The 23,733-nt window shown below is 43.7% G+C and overlaps 7 protein-coding genes across 7 annotated transcripts; 3 read left to right on the forward strand and 4 right to left on the reverse strand.

The window, feature by feature from the left end:
• Positions 1-2,553: 2,553 nt before the first annotated feature.
• On the reverse strand, positions 2,554-4,808 carry Mal-A6 (Maltase A6). The gene is made up of 3 exons (XM_064696057.1): positions 3,651-4,808; positions 2,756-3,351; positions 2,554-2,698 (listed from the first exon to the last, which is right to left on the reverse strand). The coding sequence occupies exons 1-3, from the start codon at positions 4,791-4,793 to the stop codon at positions 2,632-2,634; spliced, it is 1,806 nt and encodes a 601-aa protein (XP_064552127.1). The 5' UTR covers positions 4,794-4,808; the 3' UTR covers positions 2,554-2,631.
• A 75-nt stretch (positions 4,809-4,883) lies between these two features.
• On the reverse strand, positions 4,884-7,966 carry Mal-A5 (Maltase A5). Its single transcript, XM_064696056.1, has 6 exons — positions 7,693-7,966; positions 7,167-7,627; positions 6,508-6,951; positions 5,985-6,439; positions 5,780-5,923; positions 4,884-5,133 (listed from the first exon to the last, which is right to left on the reverse strand). Exons 1-6 carry the CDS (start codon positions 7,907-7,909, stop codon positions 4,938-4,940), a joined length of 1,917 nt encoding a protein of 638 aa, XP_064552126.1. The 5' UTR covers positions 7,910-7,966; the 3' UTR covers positions 4,884-4,937.
• Positions 7,967-9,128: 1,162 nt separating this feature from the next.
• Mal-A4 (Maltase A4) lies at positions 9,129-11,142 on the reverse strand. The gene is made up of 4 exons (XM_064696060.1): positions 10,262-11,142; positions 10,004-10,202; positions 9,477-9,928; positions 9,129-9,411 (listed from the first exon to the last, which is right to left on the reverse strand). The coding sequence occupies exons 1-4, from the start codon at positions 11,125-11,127 to the stop codon at positions 9,192-9,194; spliced, it is 1,737 nt and encodes a 578-aa protein (XP_064552130.1). The 5' UTR covers positions 11,128-11,142; the 3' UTR covers positions 9,129-9,191.
• A 1,065-nt stretch (positions 11,143-12,207) lies between these two features.
• Positions 12,208-14,280, forward strand: Mal-A3 (Maltase A3). Its single transcript, XM_064696063.1, has 4 exons — positions 12,208-12,388; positions 12,453-13,818; positions 13,884-14,027; positions 14,103-14,280. The coding sequence occupies exons 1-4, from the start codon at positions 12,238-12,240 to the stop codon at positions 14,167-14,169; spliced, it is 1,728 nt and encodes a 575-aa protein (XP_064552133.1). The 5' UTR covers positions 12,208-12,237; the 3' UTR covers positions 14,170-14,280.
• A 410-nt stretch (positions 14,281-14,690) lies between these two features.
• Mal-A2 (Maltase A2) lies at positions 14,691-16,768 on the reverse strand. The gene is made up of 3 exons (XM_064696064.1): positions 15,245-16,768; positions 15,058-15,186; positions 14,691-15,002 (listed from the first exon to the last, which is right to left on the reverse strand). Exons 1-3 carry the CDS (start codon positions 16,741-16,743, stop codon positions 14,930-14,932), a joined length of 1,701 nt encoding a protein of 566 aa, XP_064552134.1. The 5' UTR covers positions 16,744-16,768; the 3' UTR covers positions 14,691-14,929.
• A 3,074-nt stretch (positions 16,769-19,842) lies between these two features.
• LOC135437958 (larval cuticle protein 2-like) lies at positions 19,843-20,992 on the forward strand. The gene is made up of 3 exons (XM_064696073.1): positions 19,843-19,971; positions 20,037-20,287; positions 20,351-20,992. Exons 2-3 carry the CDS (start codon positions 20,135-20,137, stop codon positions 20,837-20,839), a joined length of 642 nt encoding a protein of 213 aa, XP_064552143.1. The 5' UTR covers positions 19,843-19,971; positions 20,037-20,134; the 3' UTR covers positions 20,840-20,992.
• Positions 20,993-21,776: 784 nt separating this feature from the next.
• On the forward strand, positions 21,777-23,732 carry Mal-A1 (Maltase A1). Its single transcript, XM_064696061.1, has 3 exons — positions 21,777-23,118; positions 23,188-23,383; positions 23,445-23,732. Exons 1-3 carry the CDS (start codon positions 21,792-21,794, stop codon positions 23,653-23,655), a joined length of 1,734 nt encoding a protein of 577 aa, XP_064552131.1. The 5' UTR covers positions 21,777-21,791; the 3' UTR covers positions 23,656-23,732.
• Position 23,733: the final 1 nt, after the last annotated feature.

Consider the following 23,733-nt stretch of genomic DNA (forward strand, 5'->3'; position numbering starts at 1 on the left):
ATGGCATGTGTTTAACGACTTATTTCATCTTATTCCCAGTTTCTTGCTTTCGCCTGTTGAAAATCGACAATCTATCATTTAGGTCCCCTTTTTGAATTAGGCGGAGAGCCCAACGGATCTTTTTAACATAGCTGTAAAGTTATACCGCCAGGACCCATATCCATTTGACAACAGCAAAAATGCTGAAGAAAATTGTAGCAAATAGACCGAACAGAGTAAAGATTGCGAAAAAACTAAAGTTTTCAATAAAGTTGTTGGCTTAATATTATAAATTGTCGTTATAGCCAATATGATGTCTATATCTGTAACTACTACAGAGGCCCACTCGGCTTATGCAGACTTACACAATTGAAGAGATAAGATTATTATACCCTGAAGCAATTAAAAATGGGTTAAACGGGTATAATGTTTTTGTGCAACAGTATGTAACAGGCGAATGGAAGCATCTCCGACCCGTCAGCATAAATAGGCCGAGTCAATCTAGCCATGTCGGTCTGTCCGTATGTATGAACGCATGGATCTGAGAACTTATAAGAGCTAGAGACTTGAAATTTAAGGTATACGTCCTTCCAGTGCCTGCGCAGGAGGAGATTGTTTCCGATAAGCGATAACTTACCCCGTTTCCAGGCAATCGATAAAAATCGTGCAAATCTGATGGGTTTTGAGCTAGTCACCAAATTTGACCGCATTTGTTTGGTTCTTTTTCAAGGTGAGTCCACATATGTTACCATAGCATTATTCCTTTTACATATTATAGGATCTGAGGTCGACACGCTCATATATACGGAAAGACGGACGGAGGTACAGACAGACGAACATGGCTAGAAACGACCAAGAACGACAAACTTAGTTTTCGACATATTTTTCCTATAGAACAGTATGATACTATTCCAGAGTGGTGATGCAGTGGTCCGAACCGGTTGGTTCCTATATACATATATTCCTATATGTATGGCCTACAACAGAAAGATGGAATGCAATGTTTAGTGATGACAGCGGTATATCGATTAAAGAAAAACCTCCTTCTATGCGTGAAAAATTCATAAACAATGGGCATAAGAACATTTTACTTGTGTAAATAAAGCTAGTGATGTAAGTCGGACAATCCTAATTCGAGCCGTGTCATTTAACATTTATCTACGCTAGTTCTTCACTCTCGGGGTGGATATTTAGATTCACTACAGTAAACATCCAACTATCAAGCTTTTCCATCAGTTAGATATTCCCCAATTCTGGCTCCAGAGTACACAGTAATTTTCTGTATTTTACTACTTTAATTTAAAGATAATGTGGAGTACAGAAATGTATGCACACTTAACTATTTAGAGGATATTTGTTCCCTGAACCCATTAAAAATGGTTACAAAGGGTATAATGTGTTTTTTCAAATGTATGTAACAGGCAGAAGTAAGCATCTCCGACCCCATAAGTATATATATTCTCGACCAGCATCAATAGCTAAGTCGATTTAGCCATATCCGTTTGTCTGTCCGTCCGTCTATCCGTCAGTTTGTCCGTCCGTCTATCCGAATATATAAACGCAAGGTTCTCAGAACATTTAAGAGCTTGAAATATGGAATATAGGTCCCAGTGAATGCACAGTACGAGTTTGTTTTCGATAATAAATAGCATGTCCCGTTTACAAGCAATCAAAAAGAATATCGAGATAATGTTTTTTTATAAAATCTGTTAGGTCTAGCTGTAAGAGCTAGAGTCACAAAATTTGACATGTAGCTTCTTGAATAGTATATAAGTATATGTCAAGTATCTTTCAATTGATAGCAATCGCCTTCTAGTGCGGTCTCTTATGGGTTCGAATCTTATTGAGGGAACTGTTCTGTTTTTTTAAATATATTTTTATTACTGTTTACTCAAACGAGCCCGTAGCGCGAGCTTCATTTGGATTTGAAAGAAGAGGGTTCAGGGTATCCAAGTTGGGAGTTCCTCGTCGCGACTTACTTGTATACATTGAGTTCCAGCGTGAATTAGGGCATTACCAACCCTACCCTCGCGTATTTGCTTTTTTTTTTTGCCGCAGCTCGTGCCTAATTTGTGGCTAACAGGTTCAAGTTACATTTCAGGGCATGTTTTTGTGGTAGAGAGAAATGCACATAAATTTGAAGCACATCATGAGTATTGCCCTGAGGTGAAAGCTAATAATAATTTCACTTCATTTTTTATGAGTAAATTAAAAAGCTAACCCCAGTCGCTTTTTGCTGTCGTTTGCCATTCTGGTCGTGTCCTGCCCACACCACAACCACACCTACTCACCTATAATGTGGCTGGCCGGGGAAGTTGTCAGGGCCAGGGCGACGGCCAACGTCAACAGCAAGGATGTGAGCGCAAATTTACAGCCAGCGAGTCGGAGGTGTTTTGATGTCTGCTGCAACGCTGCGTATGCGTGATTTGTGTGTCTTATCAATCACGTCTAATGGCATTTTTTCTTTTTTCTTGTGGTTGGAGTGGGATGGGCATACTTGAGGCAGACAAAGTTCTCTAATAATTTATAATAAGTTACCAGATTCTGGGACCCCAAATTGAAAAGTTTTCCCAATGACTTTTACATGCGAGCACACGCACACATACATATATTCTTGATAACTTATGACAAGGCAAATAATTTAAGGGACACCTAAACAGATTCCACAATCAGAGCCGCATACGGCGGCAAACTCAGGCTGCTCAACGTGACGCTGTCGCTGCAGAAATTGAAATAAAAGTCAGCTTTAAATTGAGCTATTGATTAGCTAACTTACCCCACGGCTGCCTGGGCTTGCGGATTGAGCAGCGTAATCTTGTAGCTGCCGGAGGCATAGAGCACGCTGGCCACGTCCACGCCGCTGACACTGGTACCCAGCACATTGGCAACTAGCACATAGGTTGGCTGTCCACTTAGCGATCTCTTGATGGCCACCACATTGTCGTTGACGGCAGCACATCGCGTGGCTCCGTACTGGAGGGTCTTGGACTGACGCAGCTGCACGAGCAGCTTGTACAGCTTGAGGTGACTGGTATTGGCGGCACTCTCTGTCTCCACATTGACCGTCAAATAGTTCGGATTGATGGGCAGCCAGGTGGTGCTGTTGCTGGAGAAGCCGGCGTTCTGCTCGCTGCTCCATTGGAAGGGCGTTCTGGCGGGATCTCGCGTAAACTGCTCGTAAATGTTCTCATTGGAATTGCAGGCAGCCGGATCACGCGTGTCTTCCCAGCTTATATCCAGATCCGTCATGCCCAACTCCTCACCCTGGTACGTAATGCTCACCCCAGGCAAAAACATTTGCAGCATATTCATCAAATCGATGCGATCCTCCCCATAGCGACTGCCCACGCGACGCTGGTCGTGGTTTCCCATCTGAGAATAGAGGCACATTTAAAGTTAGCGGCTGATTAATGACATAGTGCATATATAGAATCGAAAATAATACTATATAATACTCAAAGATGAGCCTGCCCTTAGGCAATATTACAAATTTTAAATCAATTAAAATAGGTAAATGATTCTAAGAAAAACAAAAGCAAGTCTAGTTAATGTATAAGCTGTAAGTATTTGAACTCAGGAATTTATGATTATTGCTCTCTGAAGTCTGACACTGCATAGATTATAATATGAACTAAATACTTAATATGTATCAACTAATACTTAATACTTACCACCCAGTTTGCGGTCTGGCCCGCTGGCATCTGGCTTAGCCAGCTATTAATGATCTTCACAAAGCCGACAGCATTCAGTTGCGTGTTGTTCTTATCGCCTTCCCCGCCGACAATAAATTGAAAATTGAAGGGTATTTGAGCGCCCTTTGTGGTGCGATTGCCATAGAACTCCATGACATAGTCCAGGCCCGAATAGGTCTCCACCATAAGGACGCGCGTATCGCCGCCATGAATGCGCTTGTGATCATCGAGCAGCTGCCGCCACTGATACACCATGTCCACGGTTTCGGGCAGATCCTGGGTATAGATGTGCTTCAGGTAGGACGAATCATCTGGGTCATCCGTATAGCCGCTCAGCGGCTCGTCAGGGTACCGACCCTGAGCATCGGGGACCACCTCGAAGCACCAGGGCACGGCATCAATGCGAAAGCCGGCAACGCCACGATCCAGCCAGTAGGTGAGGACGCGCTTCATCTGAGCCACCACCGCGGGATTGCGATAGTTAAGATCGGGCTGCTTCACAGCAAACTGATGCAGGTAATATTGGGCACGCTGCTCGTTCCACTCCCAGGCGCTGCCTCGAAAGGCCTGCAGCCAGTTGGATGGCGGTTCCCGCTGGCCAGTGGTGGCATTCAAGTAGCCATCGTGCCACACATAATAATCCTCGTAGCCCTTCTCGCGACGCACCGACTTTTCGAACCAGACGTTCTCATCACTCGAGTGGTTGGGCACAAAGTCGAGTATGATCTTAAGTCCACGCTCGTTGGCAGCCGCAATGAGCTCATCAAAGTCCTTTAGCGTGCCGTATTCCGCCTGAATGTCAAAGAAATCGGCAATGTCATAGCCAAAGTCAGCCATGGGCGAGGTATAAATGGGCGACAGCCAAGTGGCCGTAACGCCCAGATCCTTGAGATAATCCAGCTTGGAAATGATGCCCTGTAAATCGCCGATGCCATCGCCATTCGAATCTTTGAAGGAGCGTGGATAGATCTGATAAAACTGCGCCACCTGCCACCAATCGCGAGTAGCTTCACTGCTGCTGCTGCTGCTCGCGCTCTCCAGATCGACAGCAGCTGCCTGGCCCAGGCCGCACTGCAGCCCCAAGCACAACAACGTGACTATTAACTTGAATAAATGCGCCATAACTGATTATATGCGCGATTTCGCAGAGCTTTATATACTCATCGTGCTCCCCAGCGAACGTTCCAACTAGATTGATAAGCATCAAGTGCATCGAATGTTTGTAAATATTTATTTGGCTATGAGTATTCACATTATTAAAAATGACTACCACCTGCGATTGAGTGTGAGAACTTGACAATAGTTCAGATAGAGCACCACTTGAGCCAACACCAGATAAATGCCCAGCACCGGCAACTTACGATGTTCTCCATTCACATAGTACGTGTAATAAATGGATGTGCTTCTCAGAATCAACGACTCCTTGGGAAGCAGCTGCAGAGAACTGCTATCGATGAGATCGCTAAGGAAAAAAAATAAAATTTGAAGACAATCTTTAATATATCAGATCGCTTTGAGCAGAGATCACTTAGCGTAGAAGTCTCAAATCTAGATTAAACCATCTGAATTTCTTTCGATTTTCTTGACATATGAGTATAACTAAAAAAAGCCATAATACTCTAGAAGTTATAACTTATTAAGAAACCAACGATAATTGCAAAATATTAATATTGTTAATTATTGCCATTTGGGAGGTCAGCTATATTATCGATTTTCTTTGTAAGTATGGCCAAAGATATAATGCTATTCGGACAGACGGACAAAACCATATATGTACTCGTTCTCACTTTGTGAACCGATCATAATAATTATCTAAAAAACAGGATGGAAATGTAAAGTACAATCTAAACCTGTCGATTGTTAATATATGTTAGAGTTAGGAGTTTATAAATGTGGAGAGGAATGTTAAGGAATTTGCTTCATTTTAATGAAATGAAATGGGCGTAAGATGTAAGTATAATTATTTTTATAGACTCCAAATTGAAATTTTATAAAAATATATTTCATTGAATAAAAGGATAAATTTAAATGGGAAATCTATCCCATTGGTCATATTGAGTCTCTAATTAAATATTCTCAATCTGATAATTAATATATAAACTACTTACCCCACTTTACGCTTAGAGTTGCCTGATACCACCACCACCTCCATTTGAGCTGTCAAATCAGAAAAGCTCTGATTCAGATTGACTGTTTCAATACCATCGAAGATGTTTAGCAATGTCACATAGGTAAAGTCATGCTGACGGAAGCTATGAAAGGAATATTTTGACTAATTACAAATGATTCGTTTTGCAACCATAGTGAACCCACCGTTTCACTCCCAGAACTGCTCCACTTAAGGCCTTCACCTCAACATCGCCCAGTTGCAGAGTTTTCTCCGTTCGTTTGAGTTGCAGCAACTTCTTGTAGATATTGAGATGGCTGAGTGGCTGTTGGCGCTCTTGGTCTACGTTAACCTGCTTGTAATCCCCGGCAATGGGTAGCCATGTCTTGCTGGCATTGCTGAAACCGGCGTCGGCATCGCCGCTCCACTGGAAGGGTGTGCGCTCGGGATCACGTGAGAAATGTTCATAGATGCTGGCGTTAGTATTGCAGGCCGAGGGATCAACAGTGTCCTTCCATGATATCCACACATTTGTCATGCCCAGCTCCTCGCCCTGATAGGTTACACTGGCGCCCGGCAATGTGGTGATCAGCATATTCAACATATCCACGCGATCTGCGCCAAGACGCGAGCCCACACGCGACTGATCGTGATTGCCCAACTGTGAATATAGAAAAGAATAGAATCTTAGAAAGGGATTAAGCACGAAGGGACAGAAGGAAAGCCTACCACCCAGTTGGCTGTGCGACCCTGCGGCATGTGCTGTAGCCACTTTTGTATGGTTTGAGCATAGTCCACCGCGTTGGACTTGTTTGAGATTTCGGTTATCAGCAGAAAGTTGAACGGCAGCTGAGCACCCTCAGCCGTTGCATTGCCATAGTACTGCATCACAATATCGATGGGTGAGTAGGTCTCCGCCAGCAAGATGCGCTCGTCGCCATCTTTGAACTCATCGAGCACGGCACGCCAATCGTACACCATGGCCAGTGTCTCTGGCTGATCCACCGTATAGATGTGCTGCAGATACCCGTAGTCATCGGGATCATTGACCCAATCGTTGCGCGGTTCATCGCGATACTGACCCGCAGCATCGGGCGCTATCTCAAACACGCTCGGCACTGCATCAATGCGAAAGCCGGCAACGCCTTTGGCCAACCAAAAGCGTAGCACATTCTGCGAGAAAAAAAAAATAGTGACAAAATCAGAGACGTTCATTTAGAAATCGGTTCATATCGGACAATGCCAATTGAGATCAACTTGAGATCAGTCAAGATGCATCTACATCAGTCGATGCGAGACCTCGAAACAGTCAAGATCTCTATTGCCGGTCAAGAATAAGTCTAGACAGAGGCCATTTAATCAAAGATTAGTAGATATCTTCAACCCACCCTCATGGTATCCCGGACTTTGGGATTTCGATAGTTCAGATCGGGTTGCTTTTTGAGAAATTGATGCAGATAATACTCTTTGCGAGTCTCATGCCACTCCCAGGCGGAGCCGCGGAACACGCTCAACCAGTTGCTAGGCGTTTGGCGAGTGCCGTTGACCATACGTCCGGGATGCCACACATAGAAATCCTTGTACTCCGCCTCGCCTGCCGCCGATCGCTTGAACCAATCGCACTCATCGCTCGAATGGTTGGGCACAAAGTCCAAAATGATTTTCATATCCAGCTGTTTGGCGATCTTAATGAGTCGCTCGAAGTCGGACATGGTCCCAAAGATAGGCGCTATCTCGGTAAAGTTGGCAATGTCGTAGCCAAAGTCCGCCATGGGCGAGCTAAAAATGGGCGATAGCCAAGTGGCCGTAATGCCCAATTCCTTCAGATATGGCAGACGATCCGCAATGCCTAAAAATGTTTATCACTTTCAGTATCTCTTTTACTAGTTGCTTTGTTCTTTCGCTCTGGCTCACCGTTCAGATCGCCCACGCCGTCGCCATTGCTGTCCTTAAATGACCTTGGATAGATTTGATAGAATGCGCCGGTTTGCCACCACTTGGGCTCCTTGCTGTGCTGATCGATGTCCACAAAGTCCGCATGATAGTTCGGATAGGGCTGACTCAACGCCGGGCCAATGTACTGCAGCATCATCAGCAGCAGCATCAGCAAAGCTCTCACTGAGCACAGCATTTTCTGATAAAGAAACTGTCTCCGTTGGAACTGAACGCAACGAACAAACAAAAGCGACTGACGATTGCAAGCGAAACACTTGGAGATCATGCAAATTCACAGACTGTCCGCTTACGCCACCTCCCCTGGTGCGGTGCTCTCCTGCAGTGTGCCGGCGCTGAGCACATGAATTTGGTTTACTTGATTTATTTTTAGTGTACGTGCTCTCCGTACCACCTGAGCCGCAAAGAGAGGACTTACGTAGTGGATAGAAAAATGGGAAGCAGAGAGCACAGCAACATATTTACTCTCAAACATATGTATATGCTATACGTATATTCGAGTAGGCACAGTGGGTGATCGGAGTAAAATAGTTCGGAATGGGGATAATTTATGCCCTTGCATACAATGTAATATATGTAGGCTAATAATAATAATATGATGTATTTAAGGAGATTTAAATATTTTAAACTTTTTCTTTGTTTAGTAAACTATATATATACTCGAATTGTGCAAAAATAATATTTTGTAGATATACTTATAGATTGGTTTGCAGAGAAACAGAAGGAATTAACTTATCATCGCAATCATTTATATGTCTATTTTTAACTGTACTCGTAAATACAGAACTCACTGTGCATACAGTTTCAATATTTGGCGTTAATTCGATTATTATTCCAATTTGCTCTCTCAACTGGCGCTCCGGCAGCCGGCAATTTTATTGCTGCTGTTTGTATACCCCGTACTCAACTTATTCACGAGGTTTGCCAACTTTAAGAACTAACAAATATTAATATCTTCGGATGTACTAATTATTTATTTAATTTATTTGTGGTAGACTCGATGGAAGTATCTTTATATAATTTTTAAATATTTTCAAAACACTTTGTAGAAAAGTTGTTTGTATTATTTTCTGATAATCGAAAATACTTGATTGCCAAAGTAGTTTCTTGACAAATTGAAACCTCGTCTCCCTTAAGACTTCTTATCAATGAAATTTCGTAACTAATCGTTTACAGGGTGCTTATTCGTATGGCTTCGAAGCTTGTTTACAATTATTTGTCGATAGAGTGATATGGGAATATATGTATGTACATATGTACATTCATATACACATTTCCATGCATACATGTTTGTCATATCGATTTTGGCGACAACAATAAATGCATAATTCAATCCCAAATCAAATCAGATTTCAGTCGAAGATAAGCATTATCAGTTTAAATAAAAGTCCAAAACATAAATCCCATCGAGATAGAAATCCATTTTTTATTTCTCACAACTCTTGTTATTCTGTGCTGGCTTAGATGGTTGTTGTGGAGCGTAGAACAACGGCTTCGTGGGGCATAAGGGTGACACTGCTGGCGGAGACCTTGTCTCCCAGCTGCTTGATGGACTTGTCGGTGACCAGGGCATACTGGAAATTGTCCGGCAGCCCGCTGAATACGTCATTCAGATTCACATTCTCAATATGATCGAAAATGTTGAAGAGCGAAATGTACACGTAATTGCCACTCAGATAGCTGTCAGAGATATAGAATGATAAATATAGGAAGACTGGGGCTTATTAAAAGAGGGCTCCACTCACCGCTTGACCGCCAAGACATAGCCACTGACAGCCTTCACTTCAGCGGCTCCTTGCTCAATGGTTGGCTCCTGGCGCAGCTGCTGCAGACGCTTGAACACATTTAAATGGCTGAGCGGAGCACCGCGCTCCGTCTGCACATTGCGCTGGGCAAAGTCCAGGGCAACTGGCAGCCAGGTGTCGCTGCCGCTGGTGAAACCAGCCAACTTACCATTCGTCCAGTGCATGGGCGTTCTGGCGGGATCCCGGGACATCGCCATGTAATTCTCCTCGTACCCATTGCAGGCCTGAGGATCCACTGTATCTTCCCACGAGACATAGCCATCCAGCATGCCCAGCTCCTCGCCCTGGTAGGTGATACTGCAGCCGGGTAGCGTGAGCAACAAAATGTTGAACAGATCAACGCGATCGGCTCCAAACCGTGAACCGACGCGGTTCTTATCGTGATTGCCAATCTGCGCGCCGTATCGTCAATTGATTTAATATGCGATTAGTCACATGGTTATGGGAAGCCTTTGTAGTCCACTTACCACCCAGTTGGCACTCTTGCCGGTCGGCATTAGCGATAGCCAGTTGTTGATCAAGTACTCGTAGTGATAGGCATCGGAGTCCATTTGCAGATTGCTTATCAGCTGGAAATTGAAGGGTATCTGTGCGCCCTCGGCTGTCTCGTTGCCATAGTAGTGCATCACAATCTCAATGGGGGACCAGGTCTCCACCATGAGTATGCTAGTGTAGCAAGTACAATTCCTAAGTCCACATTCCGAAAGAGTGTTCAGTTAACTTACCGTTCCTCACCGCCGTTGTCCTTCTGGAACTGTTCCAGAATCTCACGCCATTCGTACACCAAATGCGGCGTCTCGGGCTGGTCGACCGTATAGATTTTGTGGGTGTAGCCGTACTCGTCGGGATCATTGGTCCAGTCGTTGCGAGGCTCGTCCGGGTAGTTGCCATTCGCATCGGCTTCAACCTCGAAGGCATGATATATGGCGTCCACGCGGAAGCCGTCGACGCCCTTCTCCAGCCAGAAACGCAGAACATTGTTCATTTCCTCGCGCACGACGGGATTGCGGAAGTTAAAGTCCGGCTGCTTCTTGTGGAACTGATGCAGATAGTACTCCTGGCGACCCTCGTGCCACTCCCAGGCCGACCCACGGAATACGCTCACCCAGTTGGTTGGCGGCTTGCGTTCCCCGTTCTCTAAAAAGCCCGGATGCCAGATGTAATAGTCTTTGTACTTCTCTTCACCGGCAGCAGAGCGAATGAACCAGTCGCATTCATCGCTCGAATGGTTGGGCACAAAGTCCAAGATGATTTTAACATTTAGCTGCTTGGCACGTGCTACCATGTTCTCAAAGTCTTCCATTGTGCCGAAGAGAGGATCCACTTCCTTGAAGTCCGATATATCGTATCCAAAGTCAGCCATAGGTGAGCGCAGGAACGGCGACAACCAAGTCGCTGTCACACCAATCTCCTTCAGATACTCCAGCTTCTCGGTAACACCATTCAGATCGCCAATGCCATCTCCATCGCTATCCTTAAAAGAGCGGGGATAGATCTGATAGAAGGAGGCCGTCTGCCACCAGGGCGCAGCCGCATCCACGGCTAAAAGGCCTAAGCCCAGTAGTAAGGCAATGCTAGACCAAGTAGTCATTTCAAACTAAAGGAGACCCGAGGTCCATCGACCTATTATATGCCTTCAGCTGCTATCGATAATGCCCGAATCTAAATTGTAAAACAATCGGCATTAGCGCTTATCGTTGTTTTTCGAGAAGCGTGGGCCCTCTCCGCTAGGGGGCGACTCCAGTGATTTATGAATCGATTAAATTGAAATAAAATTAAATTGGGACTCGGGTACTCTTTTAAACTATTAAAGTTATAGAAACCCTAATAGATTTTTATTTTATCAGGCTTAGGTTTACATTATAAATACTATTGCAAGGAACTGTTGGAATAGGTTAGGGCTGAAAAGATAGTACATTAGACGATTTGATAGTCTTATTTATAGGGTACAGAACAAGATAGAATTGACAATTAGACTGATTTATTTGTAAAGAATAGACAAGGTTTTTTCCTCGATAACAAACCATATTTAAAATTTTTTGTGCAGACCAATCTCATCAGTTTTATGGGTGCGGGGTTTTCAGAAATTTAATGTGGGTGGAATACTTTTGTATACAAATTTTAAGATTTTCATTCAATTGTCTGTAGAGATACTATTGGAAATTTATTAGGGAATTTGGGTGGAAATAAGGTATCAGTAAAATATATTTTAACAAAGATTCTTATGGTCTATCTATCTTGGCATTTGTTTTGCTTCTCTCCTACATGTAGCTGCTATATCAATGTACTGGGTGGCACTTGATGTTCACATACTAAAAAAATATCCCCAGCAAATTGGACTCATAAATTGTTCATAAGAACAGCTGTTGTTCGGTCTCGGGCTGGGTCATATTTTTTATGCATTTACGAAATTAATTTGCTGCTTATCTGTCTCATGATCTGCAAACGTGAAACAAGAATAAAAGCGATAAGCAGTGGCTCCCATAAATACCTACGCCCGATTTCCTATGGAAGACCAGGTTGAAAATGCTTCGGTCGTAAACATATCAGGCCTAGACCTTCAGTTCTAATCAGTGGTCGATAGTTTGCATTATTGGGGGCTTATCACGACCTAAGCTTATCATCGCTGCCCGCTGCATGGGGCCCAGTGCATAAATAGGGCTAGCAACTAATCCCCAGTCGTAGTCAGTATTGCGACAACATGTTGACCAAATCTCTGACACTGTGCTGCCTGCTGGCACTTGTGCTGCCCACGCTCGCCGAGGTGGGCTGGTGGCGCACGGCCCAGTTCTATCAGATCTATCCGCGATCCTACAAGGACAGCGATGGTGATGGCGTTGGCGACCTTAATGGTGGGTGTGAACAATAAGGGCTGAGTGAAGTATCAAATTGATGTGTTCTTTGATTTGCGTACAGGTGTTACGCAACAGCTGGCCTATCTGAAGGAGATCGGCGTTACAGCCACTTGGCTGTCCCCGATTTTCACCTCGCCCATGGCAGACTTTGGCTACGATGTGGCCGACTTCTACGATATCGACCCGCTCTTTGGCAACATGGAGGACTTTGAAAAGTTGTTGGAGCGCGCCAAGCAGCTGGACATCAAAATCATTTTGGACTTTGTGCCCAACCACTCGTCCGATGAGTGCGACTGGTTTATACGCTCTGCAGCAGGTGAGGAGGAGTACAAGGACTTCTATGTGTGGCATACCGGCAAGGTGGTCAATGGCATCAGGCAGCCACCAACTAATTGGATAAGCGTATTCCGCGGCTCGCAGTGGACCTGGCACGAGGGTCGCCAGGCGTACTATCTGCACCAGTTCCTTGCCAAGCAGCCGGATCTCAACTACCGCAACCCCAAGGTTGTGGAGGCCATGAAGGATGTACTTCGTTTCTGGCTGCGCAAGGGCGTCTATGGCTTCCGCATCGATGCTGTGCCACATGTCTTCGAAGTCGCACCCGACTCCAATGGCGATTGGCCCGATGAGCCTAGAAATGAGTATGTTAGCGATCCTGAGGATTACACCTATTTGGACCACATCTATACCACAAATCAGCCCGAGACCATTGATTTGGTTTACCAATTCCGCCAGGTCATCGAAGAGATTGACCAGGAGCTGGGTGGTGACGATCGTGTCCTCCTCACCGAAGCATATGCTCCCTTGGATGTGCTAATGCAGTACTACGGCAACGGCACCCACAATGGCTCCCAGATTCCGTTCAACTTTGAGCTGATCTCAAACATTAACATCAACTCCGATGCGTATCATTATTCGGAGCTATTGCACAACTGGCTGGACAACATGCCCGCCGATAAGGCGGCCAACTGGGTGCTGGGCAATCATGACCAGAGCCGCATTGCCACGCGCCTGGGCGCCGATCGCATCGATGCTATCAACATGCTGTTGCTGACGCTGCCCGGCATCAGCGTCAACTACCAGGGAGAGGAGATAGGCATGGAAGACGTCTGGATCAGCTGGGAAGACACTGTGGATCCGCAGGCATGCCAGTCCAACCAACAGGAGTTCGAGCGCCTCACACGCGATCCCGTCCGCACGCCATTCCAGTGGAGTGATGAGGAGTTCGCTGGTTTTACTAATGGCACCAGCACCTGGCTACCTGTCTCGGACAAATACAAGCTGGTGAATGTGAAGCGGGAGCGTGGCATTGCTCTCAGTCATCTGAACATCTACAAGCAGCTGCGAGCTCTGCGCGATGAGCCCACCCTGAAGCAGGGTGATGTCACGGTTAACCCCATTGGACCCAATGTGCTGGCCTTCAAGCGGTTAGTGTCCATATCTCTCAGCTAAAACCCATACTCAACAGAGCATAATTTATACCTATCCACAGCTCTCTCGCCGGTCACAAGTCATACATAACCGTCATTAACATCAACGATGATGTCGAGTCGGTTAATCTGGATTCTGCCTTCACGGAACTCAGCTCACAGCTGAGCTACGTTGTGGTCAATGACAAGAGTGCGCGTCGCAAGAAGTAAGCTTTGCTTTCAAGATACTCTGAATTTACTCTAAAATTTTGCTTTTTTCTCTCGTTTATTTTTCGTTCTAGTGATGTGACCTATGCCAATTCGTTGCTGTTGATGCCCAAGGAAGCCATTGTCCTTAGCACTATTTAATTTCTTATTTTCCAAAACTCATTTAGCTTATATTATATTTCGTGACAATCTCTAAGACCAAAAGATGTTTGAAATACAGATTAAAAAAAAATAAAGATCATACAAAAAATATACACTTATTTTATATATTTGTAAGTCCGCACTCTTTTGAAATAGTTTGTTTTATCAGCTTATCAGCCTGTTAAGTTTATTTAATTAACATTATCAAACTTGAAAATGGGGTAGTTAAGTGCCCTACAAGAAGAAAGATAAGCTGAAGTATTTAAAAAACAAGAAATCTGATACAAATTTTATTAGCGTACACCTACTAAAACAATATATATCGATTAGGCGGAACGGGAATAAAATCAATAGCCCAAATAAACTTTATCAGCGTATGTTAAATGATAGGTTCGGGACTCTACTAACACCAAAAACTTGGGGCTGGAAATCGAATTTTTCTTATCGATTTTAATCTGATAGAAATTTGTCAATCTATAATTTACATCTTAAGCCCATATTAATGTGTAAATTTCACTATGTTGTCTTTGAGAAGCTGTTGTAAATAGTTTATTGAAAAACTCAAGTGTTGAAATTACAATTCTTTCGAGTAATTGCCCACTCAAAGTCGAATTGGACTTTGTATTTATTATGCACTTTCCACTGGCATGTGGCGAAAAATTGTTTGTATAGTCAGGCACATGGCTGTAGGCCCACTTTTAAATTTAATCTTTATGAGGATCATAAAATGCACTGATTAGGCTGAACAAAACTCGGTGATTCAGGCCAACCACCGCAGCACGATTGCTTCATAGGGCATGAGCACCAGTATTTGACTCAGATCAATCGTTTCCCTGTCATAAATATCGTTAGTTCATGGGAGGCAGCCTACATACTAGGCAAACTTACCCTGGTGTGTGCAAGGAGTAGGCGGTTACAAGCATATACTCGTAGACCTTATTAGACAGACCCTCGAGAATTTCGATGCTATTGCCCATGTTAACGAAAATACGGTACTCCTCATTGCGTTTATTGGTGCTGTATAAAGGATAATTAATGTTAAACTATAATTCTGAAGCAGTTACTCATCACTTACCGCACAATCTGCAGCACCTGCTCTGTGACCGCCTCGTATGAGAAGCCACCCTCCTCCTTGAAAGCCAGAAATGCAGAGCTGCTCTTCAGCTGCTGCAGACCCTTAAATATTTGCAGCGAAGAACGCGCCACGCCTCTTTCGGTTTGCACATTGTAGCGCGCATAGTCGGAACTGACGGGCAGCCAGGTATTCTCGGCTGTGGAGAAGTCGGCGTTCTTCACTGGAGCCCATTGCATGGGCGTTCGCTCGCCATCGCGGTCATCGCAGGAGATCTCCGTGCACTCAGTCTCTACATTGGCCATGCCGATCTCCTCACCGTAGTAGGTGACCGAGGCGCCTGGCAGCGCGTTCACAATCACATTGAGCAGATCCACTTTGTGTGCGCCCATGCGATTGGCCACGCGTTGTGTGTCATGGTTGCCCACAACCCAATTGGCTGTCTGATGCTGCGTCCACATGGTCTGCATCCAGTAGTCAATGGAACCGACAACATCCTTTGCCGTCGAGAAGCCGCTCAGATACATCAGCTGGAAGTTCATGGGCAGCTGTGTGCCGAACCGAGTTCCATTGCCAAAGTAGGCGCTCAGGGTTTCCACCGCACTGTAGGCCTCGGCGAGCAGTACACGTGTCGGGCCGCCATGCTGCGCCTGGTACTGCACCAGGTAATCGCGCCACTCGTACATTAACTGCACTGTTTCTGGTTGGTCCTTGGTGTAGATATGATCTAGATAGTCGTAGCTGTTGGGATCGCTACTCCAGCCGCTGACGGGCTCATCTCGATAGCTGCCGTTGGCATTACGATGTTCGTAGATGTGTGGCACGGCATCAATGCGAAAGCCGTCGACGCCACGGTCCAGCCAGAAGCCCAGCACGTCCAGCATGTGCTCACGCACCATGGGACTACTAAAGTTCAGATCGGGCTGCTTCACCTGAAACTGGTGCAGGAAATACTGCTGGCGCACTTCATTCCACGTCCACTGTGGCCCTCCAAAGACGCTCACCCAATTGCTGGGCGGCTCGCGTTCACCCGTCTCCGCATTCAGCTTGCCGTCGTGCCACACATAGAAGTCATCGTAGCCGTCCTGGCGATTAATAGACTTTTGGAACCACTCGCACTCATCGCTCGAATGATTGGGCACAAAGTCTAATATAATCTTCAGGTCCAGCGCCTTGGCCTGCACCATCATGGCATCAAAGTCAGCTAGTGTGCCGAAGATCGGATCGACTTCCTTAAAGTTGGATATATCATAGCCAAAATCGGACATGGGCGACTTAAATATGGGCGATAGCCAAGTGGCTGTAATCCCGATTTCCTTCAGATAGCTGAGACGCTTTGTTATGCCATTCAAATCGCCAATGCCATCGCCATCGCTGTCCTGAAAGGATCGCGGATAGATCTGATAGAGCGCGGCATTCTCCCACCAATCAATGTCCGTTGAGGCTGCTGTTGTGCCTACCAAAAGCGCCGCGAGCAGCCCAAGAAGTAATCGCGTTGACATTTCGCTCGCGTTTGAGTGTCGCAAAATCAATTAGTTAATAACAATTGCTTTTTTCCTTGTTGCGATAGGGATTGCAGCGATAAGGCTAAACTCAACAACGCCAGCGGCACTCGTGTACGGCATACATGGCCCACAGAGCACATGGGTAATCTGCCCACTTTTATGACATTCTTGTTAGATTACACAAGTTGCGGCTGTGCTTTATAACACCCTCTTCCCAAAGTTATCAAGAGTATATTGGACTCTTGCAGTGCCAATCTGTTCTTCTGTCCTCCACGCTATTGAAGCGAGATGCGCAACTTCGAACAAATACATGTTTGCGTCTACTCTTTGCTCCACAAGTAGGAAAAATCTAGATATCTCTAATTTTAGACACGGCTTTTATTATTTGTAGCACATTTTCTTCGTTATCAACTAAGACAATGTTGCAACTATCTTAAGCTTGAAACAGAGTAATTGCAAGTAATCTCGCAATTGATATCATTGGACTTTAATTTTCTTACATTAATTAAACGGAATTTTGAATTGGAAAAATCCCGGAAAACGGCGGTTTGAATATTTATGTTTAACATCCGATCGCCGTCAAATTTAGCTCCAAGTTTTGTTGAGACATGTTTTACACTTTTCGAAAAATGTATCCGTTCTTAGTGAAAATGGGGGTCAAAGGTGGTTAAACTTTCCGGTTCATATCTTAAATTCTTACTTTTGACTGTTCATTCGATGGATTTCAAACTGATTTTACTTATCTAAAAATATCTAAAACTCAGCATTGGCAACCTTGTTGGTTTTAACTAGAGAAATAAATATTATATACCTTACACAGATTGAGGTATTTCCGAATGTTATTCTAACATTTTCATAAGGATCGTATATAGATACATGGTGTCTTACAGTCGAGCACTCTTGGAATATGCGTATGCGACGATGTTGATGTCGATACACTTGCCAACGTGTTGTGTCCCCTGCGGATAACAAAAGCTGCCATAAAATGGTTTTATGTGACCCTAGCATAACATTCAGATACCCAGCGGCTTTGGCTTTTGCATTTACGTCGGTTGACCGAAAGGTTTGCTGGTCAGCGAACAGTTTTGAGGTCTTTTAATTGTTTAAATCAACAAGATTTTCCCAGGTGAATCATTTCTAGATAGCAATCCAATTAAACCATTAAGAAATGCAAAGAAATGTCACAAGTTCTGCTATTTATGACTTTAAAACTACAACAATTTTGATAATGTTTATCTGAGAAGAACGTAAATTAGTCTAAAAGTTCGCTGTCGCTTATAAATAAAAATTGCCAGGCCGAAAAATATTTTTAAATAGTTTCAGTTTCACATTGATTTACAATTAATGGGAAATAAGCCCAATGTGATGGCTAGGATGTTGTTGTGGTATATAAAATACCACAGTCGTTGGTTTTTTTTAATATGAAGTAGTGTGGAATTGCCCTCGAATGATGCATGACAGAACGGAACATAAAGATTTATCCTTGACGCAATAAAGCCAACGGTCGAAAAGCTCATGTACGTGTCCTTCTGGCCACTTGACAGCTGTCAACTGTGACCGACGACCGCTCACTTGACATTTCAAAAGTGCTCGACTTTATTTTGACAAATTTTTTGCCAGCCCCCGGCCATTGATAACTTGATGTGCTTTTAAATAAATTACATTGCTTAAAATTTATACTTAGTTAATTAATGACAGGAACTCAACGTTCAAATGTGCACCCAGGAAAAGCCTGACCAAAATTCTTTATAGCAAGTTTCACTCCACACATTAGCCACATGGGGGGCAACACATTTGCATTAGCCTCATCACGGGCGGGGGGAGAGCGGCTCAGGGTGACGCGGTAGCTACAGTGCCTGGCCCAGGGATTGTCGATGCGGTTCTATTTGTTTGTATTCAATTAATGTATTCGCGCTTATTTTACAGCTTTAATTATTTTTCGGTCAGGTTTTTGGGTATTTTATGTTAATAAAAACACAATAAAAATACAATTTTAAAAAAGCTGCAACTAAAATGTATTTGTTAAAGCCTGCACCCGTAAGCAATAAGATTTATTAAACCATGCCAAATTTAAATGTGCAAAAGTGTGTAAAATAAACAGATAGATGCTACCCTGTAAGGTAACTATCTGACGGGGCATAAAAGTAAATTCAGTTATCGTCTACTCTAAATGACTACGAATCATTTCAAATCGTTTTTATTCCAACTCCATATCAATTGATATTACAGATGTTTTTCCTTTATTGTGATTGGTGACAGCCAATTCATTGTTTAAAATGATTTTTGATTGTCTTAAGGCAAAACGACGACGCCTCACTTTGGTTCCATTTCAATAGTTTTCGATTTGCTTGTTGTAGTTTTGTAATAATAAAATAATAAATAGAAAGATAAGCCCATAATATAATCATAAAAGTTACATCACTGAAAACTAAAATGACTTTCCCATATAATGAATAAGAAATTAAAAATAATTTTAAAAGCAATATATATACATATTTTTATATTATTGTGCCAATTATTTATTATTTCGAAAATTCTGAGGAAAACTTTTCAAAATAAAATTTTATATTTATCGAAATAAGACACTCCAATCTGTTTCGATTTCGAAAAGTTTGATTGGTATCGCCATCTAGAAAAGACTCGTCTATTCATTTCTTAACAACTCAGGCTGTCACTAGATTATATTTTGTTAATTTTATTTTTAATTTTGTATGCTTAAGTCTTTTAATTTAATTTTAATTTTAATTTGTGCTCAATTTTATTACCTATTAATCATACGTTTTATTTATTTATTTTGGGATTTGCATATTCCGACAAGTTTGATCGCAATAGAAATCTAGAATAGGCACGCCTAGATTCCATACAAGTTGTGTTCTACTTAATCAACCATTAATCCTTACTGTTATTTGAGATATACATCATTCTGTTTATTCAACACTCTTTACACAGATTAATGAAGAACTTATTTTTGTATATAGTTTTATATTAACTTTTTTAGATTAAAAACCATATCTATAAATGTACTAACACAGTTCCTAATGTCAATTATATTAAATTTAACAAAATGTGTGCGAGGTCTTAGAACCCCAACTTAAAGCAATTGTGGAAAATTTGCAATTTGTTGATTACCAAACTCCATTGCCTATTAGAAACCGGATCTGGTCAGATTCAAGGGGCTTGTGACACACTGATGCTCTGTTGTTTTGAAATGGAAACGGGTTTGGGGTTTGAACTGAACTCGTTTGATTTGGCCGTTGTTTATCCACTAATGCATTGATTTTATTTTTAAGATTATAACCGTACATTGTTTCTTTGGAACTGTTTCTAAGCGAATATATTGGAAGGGGGCTCGACGGGTACATCAATAACTCAGAGCGATAACTGTTCGATGGGTACAAGTCATAAACTGGACACAATTTATATGGGGCAACACCCACTGGAGTTGTATAAAAGCGAGTGCCTGGCCAAGGTGGAGCATCAGTCAACGTTTGTTCTCTACGTTCTACAACTGCACCACATCCAAATCAAAATGTTCAAATTCGTAAGTAGAGCGAACTGAATCTAAGGATCGGTAATGATTCCACACTAATCGATCTTTCCTTAGGTGATGATCTGCGCTATTATCGGCCTGGCCGCCGCGGTGCACCACCCAATAGAACACCGCCCAGTACCCCATCATCCAGTGAAGGTATCCCATCCAGAGCCTCACCCTGTGCCGCACCCTGCACCACACCCAGTGCCCGTTCATCATGGCGACGATGTGCACGCTGATGTTGTTTCCCGCAAGGATGATATTCGCCCAGATGGCTTCGACTCAAGCCTTGAGACCACCAACCACATCACTCGCTCAGAGAGCGGTGATGAGCATGGAAACATCCACGGCAGCTTCGGCTGGATCTCCCCCGAAGGCGAGCACATTGATATCAAGTACGTTGCCGATGAGCACGGCTACCAGCCATCGGGAGCTGCCATCCCCGCTATCCCCGAAGCCATCGCACGCTCCATTGCATGGAACGAGGCGCATCCCCAAGCCCCCGAGCCCCACAACCCCCATAGCGTTCCCCATAGCGCTCCCCATGGCTCTCACCATTAAAGCAAATTCAGCTCCTAAGCTGATTGTTTATAGTGGACTTGGAACGTACAACGGACTAGTCTCAGATATTTCTCGATAGCCTTTAAGTTCTTCACACCTAATCAATGTTTTTCTTAAATAAGTTTAATAAATACGTAGTTGCATCAAATTAAATCACTAATTTTTTTTATTCCTAGTTACAATATACATTTGCATATCGATTCAATATCGATAAGACTTTGTAAATTCTTTCTTTCATATTCATATAGACTCATACAAAAATAAAGATATATAAAAAAAGTTACGCATAAAGTGTGTGAAGTGTTAAAAATTTTGCAAAGTAGTTTCTAATGAAAGCTTGGCAGAATTATAAGCACTCAATGTAATTTTTGTATTTAAAGTACAATGAATGTTTCAAATATATCACACATATGAATGTATTAAACTGTATTCAATTGTGTCATTTGCAAGGTTATCCAACAATTATGACAAATAGCTTACTTGTATAAACAATATTGTTTTTTACCTTAACTTTAGTGGCTCTTTGAGTTATCTTTTAATGGTTTCCCCTAGAAGTAAACCCTTTTGGTTTAAGTATTCTGACAATTCTTCGTTACTTCCTATCAGGTGATTATTGCCCACTGACTAAACCCGTTGCACTTCAGTTGCAGCAACAGCAACAACAACGCGAAGCGAGAAATACAAATTTTCCACTATCACTAATCGCTGTTGGGTAACATTAAAATCCAATGCGAAATCACCTTTTTTGCTTTCCCATAGTAAAGTACTTAAAAACAATGACATTCGAGCGGGGTATTATTTTCAGCATGGAAGCGCATGAACCTATGCGGGCGAGCTGTTTACCCAGCAATTGAAATGCCCACTCCAAGTGGGCAAAAACTTATTGGGCATGATCTTATCAATCGGCATAAAAGGCCCTAGTCGGTTGTTAGTTTGAACAAAATCATTCAACATGCGATTGCTGACAGTCGTTGCGATCCTGGCTGCGGTGCTGGGCATCGCTAGTGCCACTGAGTGGTGGGAGAGTGGAAACTATTATCAGATATATCCGCGCTCTTTTCGCGATTCCGATGGTGACGGTATTGGAGATTTAAATGGTGTTACCGAGAAGCTGCAGTACTTGAAGGACATCGGCTTCACCGCTACTTGGCTGTCGCCCATTTTCAAGTCACCCATGGTGGACTTTGGCTACGACATTGCAGACTTCTATCAGATACATCCGGAATATGGCACCATGGAGGACTTTGAGCGCATGATTGCACGCGCCAAGGAGGTGGGCATTAAAATAATCTTGGACTTTGTGCCCAATCACTCAAGTGACAAGAACGAGTGGTTCATCAAGTCGGTGGATAGTGATCCTGATTACAAGGACTTTTATGTCTGGCACGATGGCAAAATTAATGAGGAAACCGGAGAACGTGAGCCGCCAAGCAATTGGAATTCGGTATTTCGGTACAGCGCCTGGGAATGGAACGATGTTAGGCAGCAGTATTATCTCCATCAATTTGCCACGGCGCAGCCGGATTTGAACTATCGCAATCCTGCGGTGGTCAATGAGATGAAAAATGTGCTCAGATTCTGGCTAGCCAAGGGCGTTGCCGGATTCCGTATTGACGCAATACCCTATCTGTTTGAAATCGACCTGGATCGCTACAATCAGTATCCTGATGAGGCGCTCTCTAATGACACCAGCTGTCCCGATCCGGACGATGCCTGCTATCTAACGCACGTATACGTCCAAGACCAACCCGAGACTGTCGACATGATCTATCAATGGCGTGAGGTAGTCGACGAATTCCGCTCGGAACACGGCGGGGAGCAGCGTTTGCTTATGACAGAGGCCTATACCAGCTTTGAAAATATGATTAAATTCTACGGTGATGGCGTTCGCAATGGCTCGCAAATTCCCTTCAACTTTGACTTTCTGTCGAACATTAACAACGCCTCTACGGCTAACGAATACGTGGAGCACATAGAAAAGTGGCTGAATGCCATGCCTGCTGGGGTCTATGCCAATTGGGTGCTGGGCAATCATGACAACAAACGTGTCGCTTCACGATTTGGTGTGCAGCGTACGGATTTGATAAACATTCTGCTCCAGACCTTGCCCGGCCATGCAGTCACGTACAATGGTGAGGAGCTTGGCATGACCGATGTATTCATCAGCTGGGAGGACACAGTGGATCCTCAGGCCTGCAACTCCGATCCGGATACTTACTATGATCGGTCGCGTGATCCCGCCCGGTCGCCCTACCAATGGGATGCATCTTCAAAAGCGGGTGAGTAGCACTCAAACTTATTGTCCGTTACCTGTTTCATTTCCATTTTATTTCACAATATTCGCTCAGGTTTCACAAGTGCTGATCACACCTGGCTCCCAGTTTCGGATGACTATAAGACGAACAATGCCTTGCAACAGCTGCGCGCTCCGCAGTCGCATTTGCAAATCTTCAAGACTCTAGTGCGTCTGCGTCAGGAGCCCTCTTTCCGTGCTGGTGCGATTAAGATTCAAGCTCTGGATGATGATATCATTGTCTACTCACGGTACCTAGCATGGCCTCTTGTGAAGAGAACACTGCCCTAACATTCCTCTATCATTTTCCAGGCAAAAGGAAGGCAGCGATCTATATATCGTAGTCCTGAATCTAGGCAGCAGCGACAAGACTATTAACCTCACCCAATACTTTACCTTGGGCACGGATGCGGAGGTCATAACCAGCTCGTTGCAATCCCAGTACATAAATGGAGAAACCGTCAAGACTGCAGCCTTTGTTGCCAACGGCAATGTGGGCACCGTTTTGGTAGCCATTAACTAAAGTTCAAGCTTAGCTAGCTTCTAACTTTAACAACTTTAAATGATAATAAATCGTATTATGAAATAACATATAACAAAG

Source organism: Drosophila montana, unplaced genomic scaffold (genome assembly GCF_035044405.1).
Source record: "Drosophila montana isolate Dmon_TW-CO22-7 unplaced genomic scaffold, ASM3504440v1 contig_3833_1, whole genome shotgun sequence".
NCBI lineage: Eukaryota > Metazoa > Arthropoda > Insecta > Diptera > Drosophilidae > Drosophila > Drosophila montana.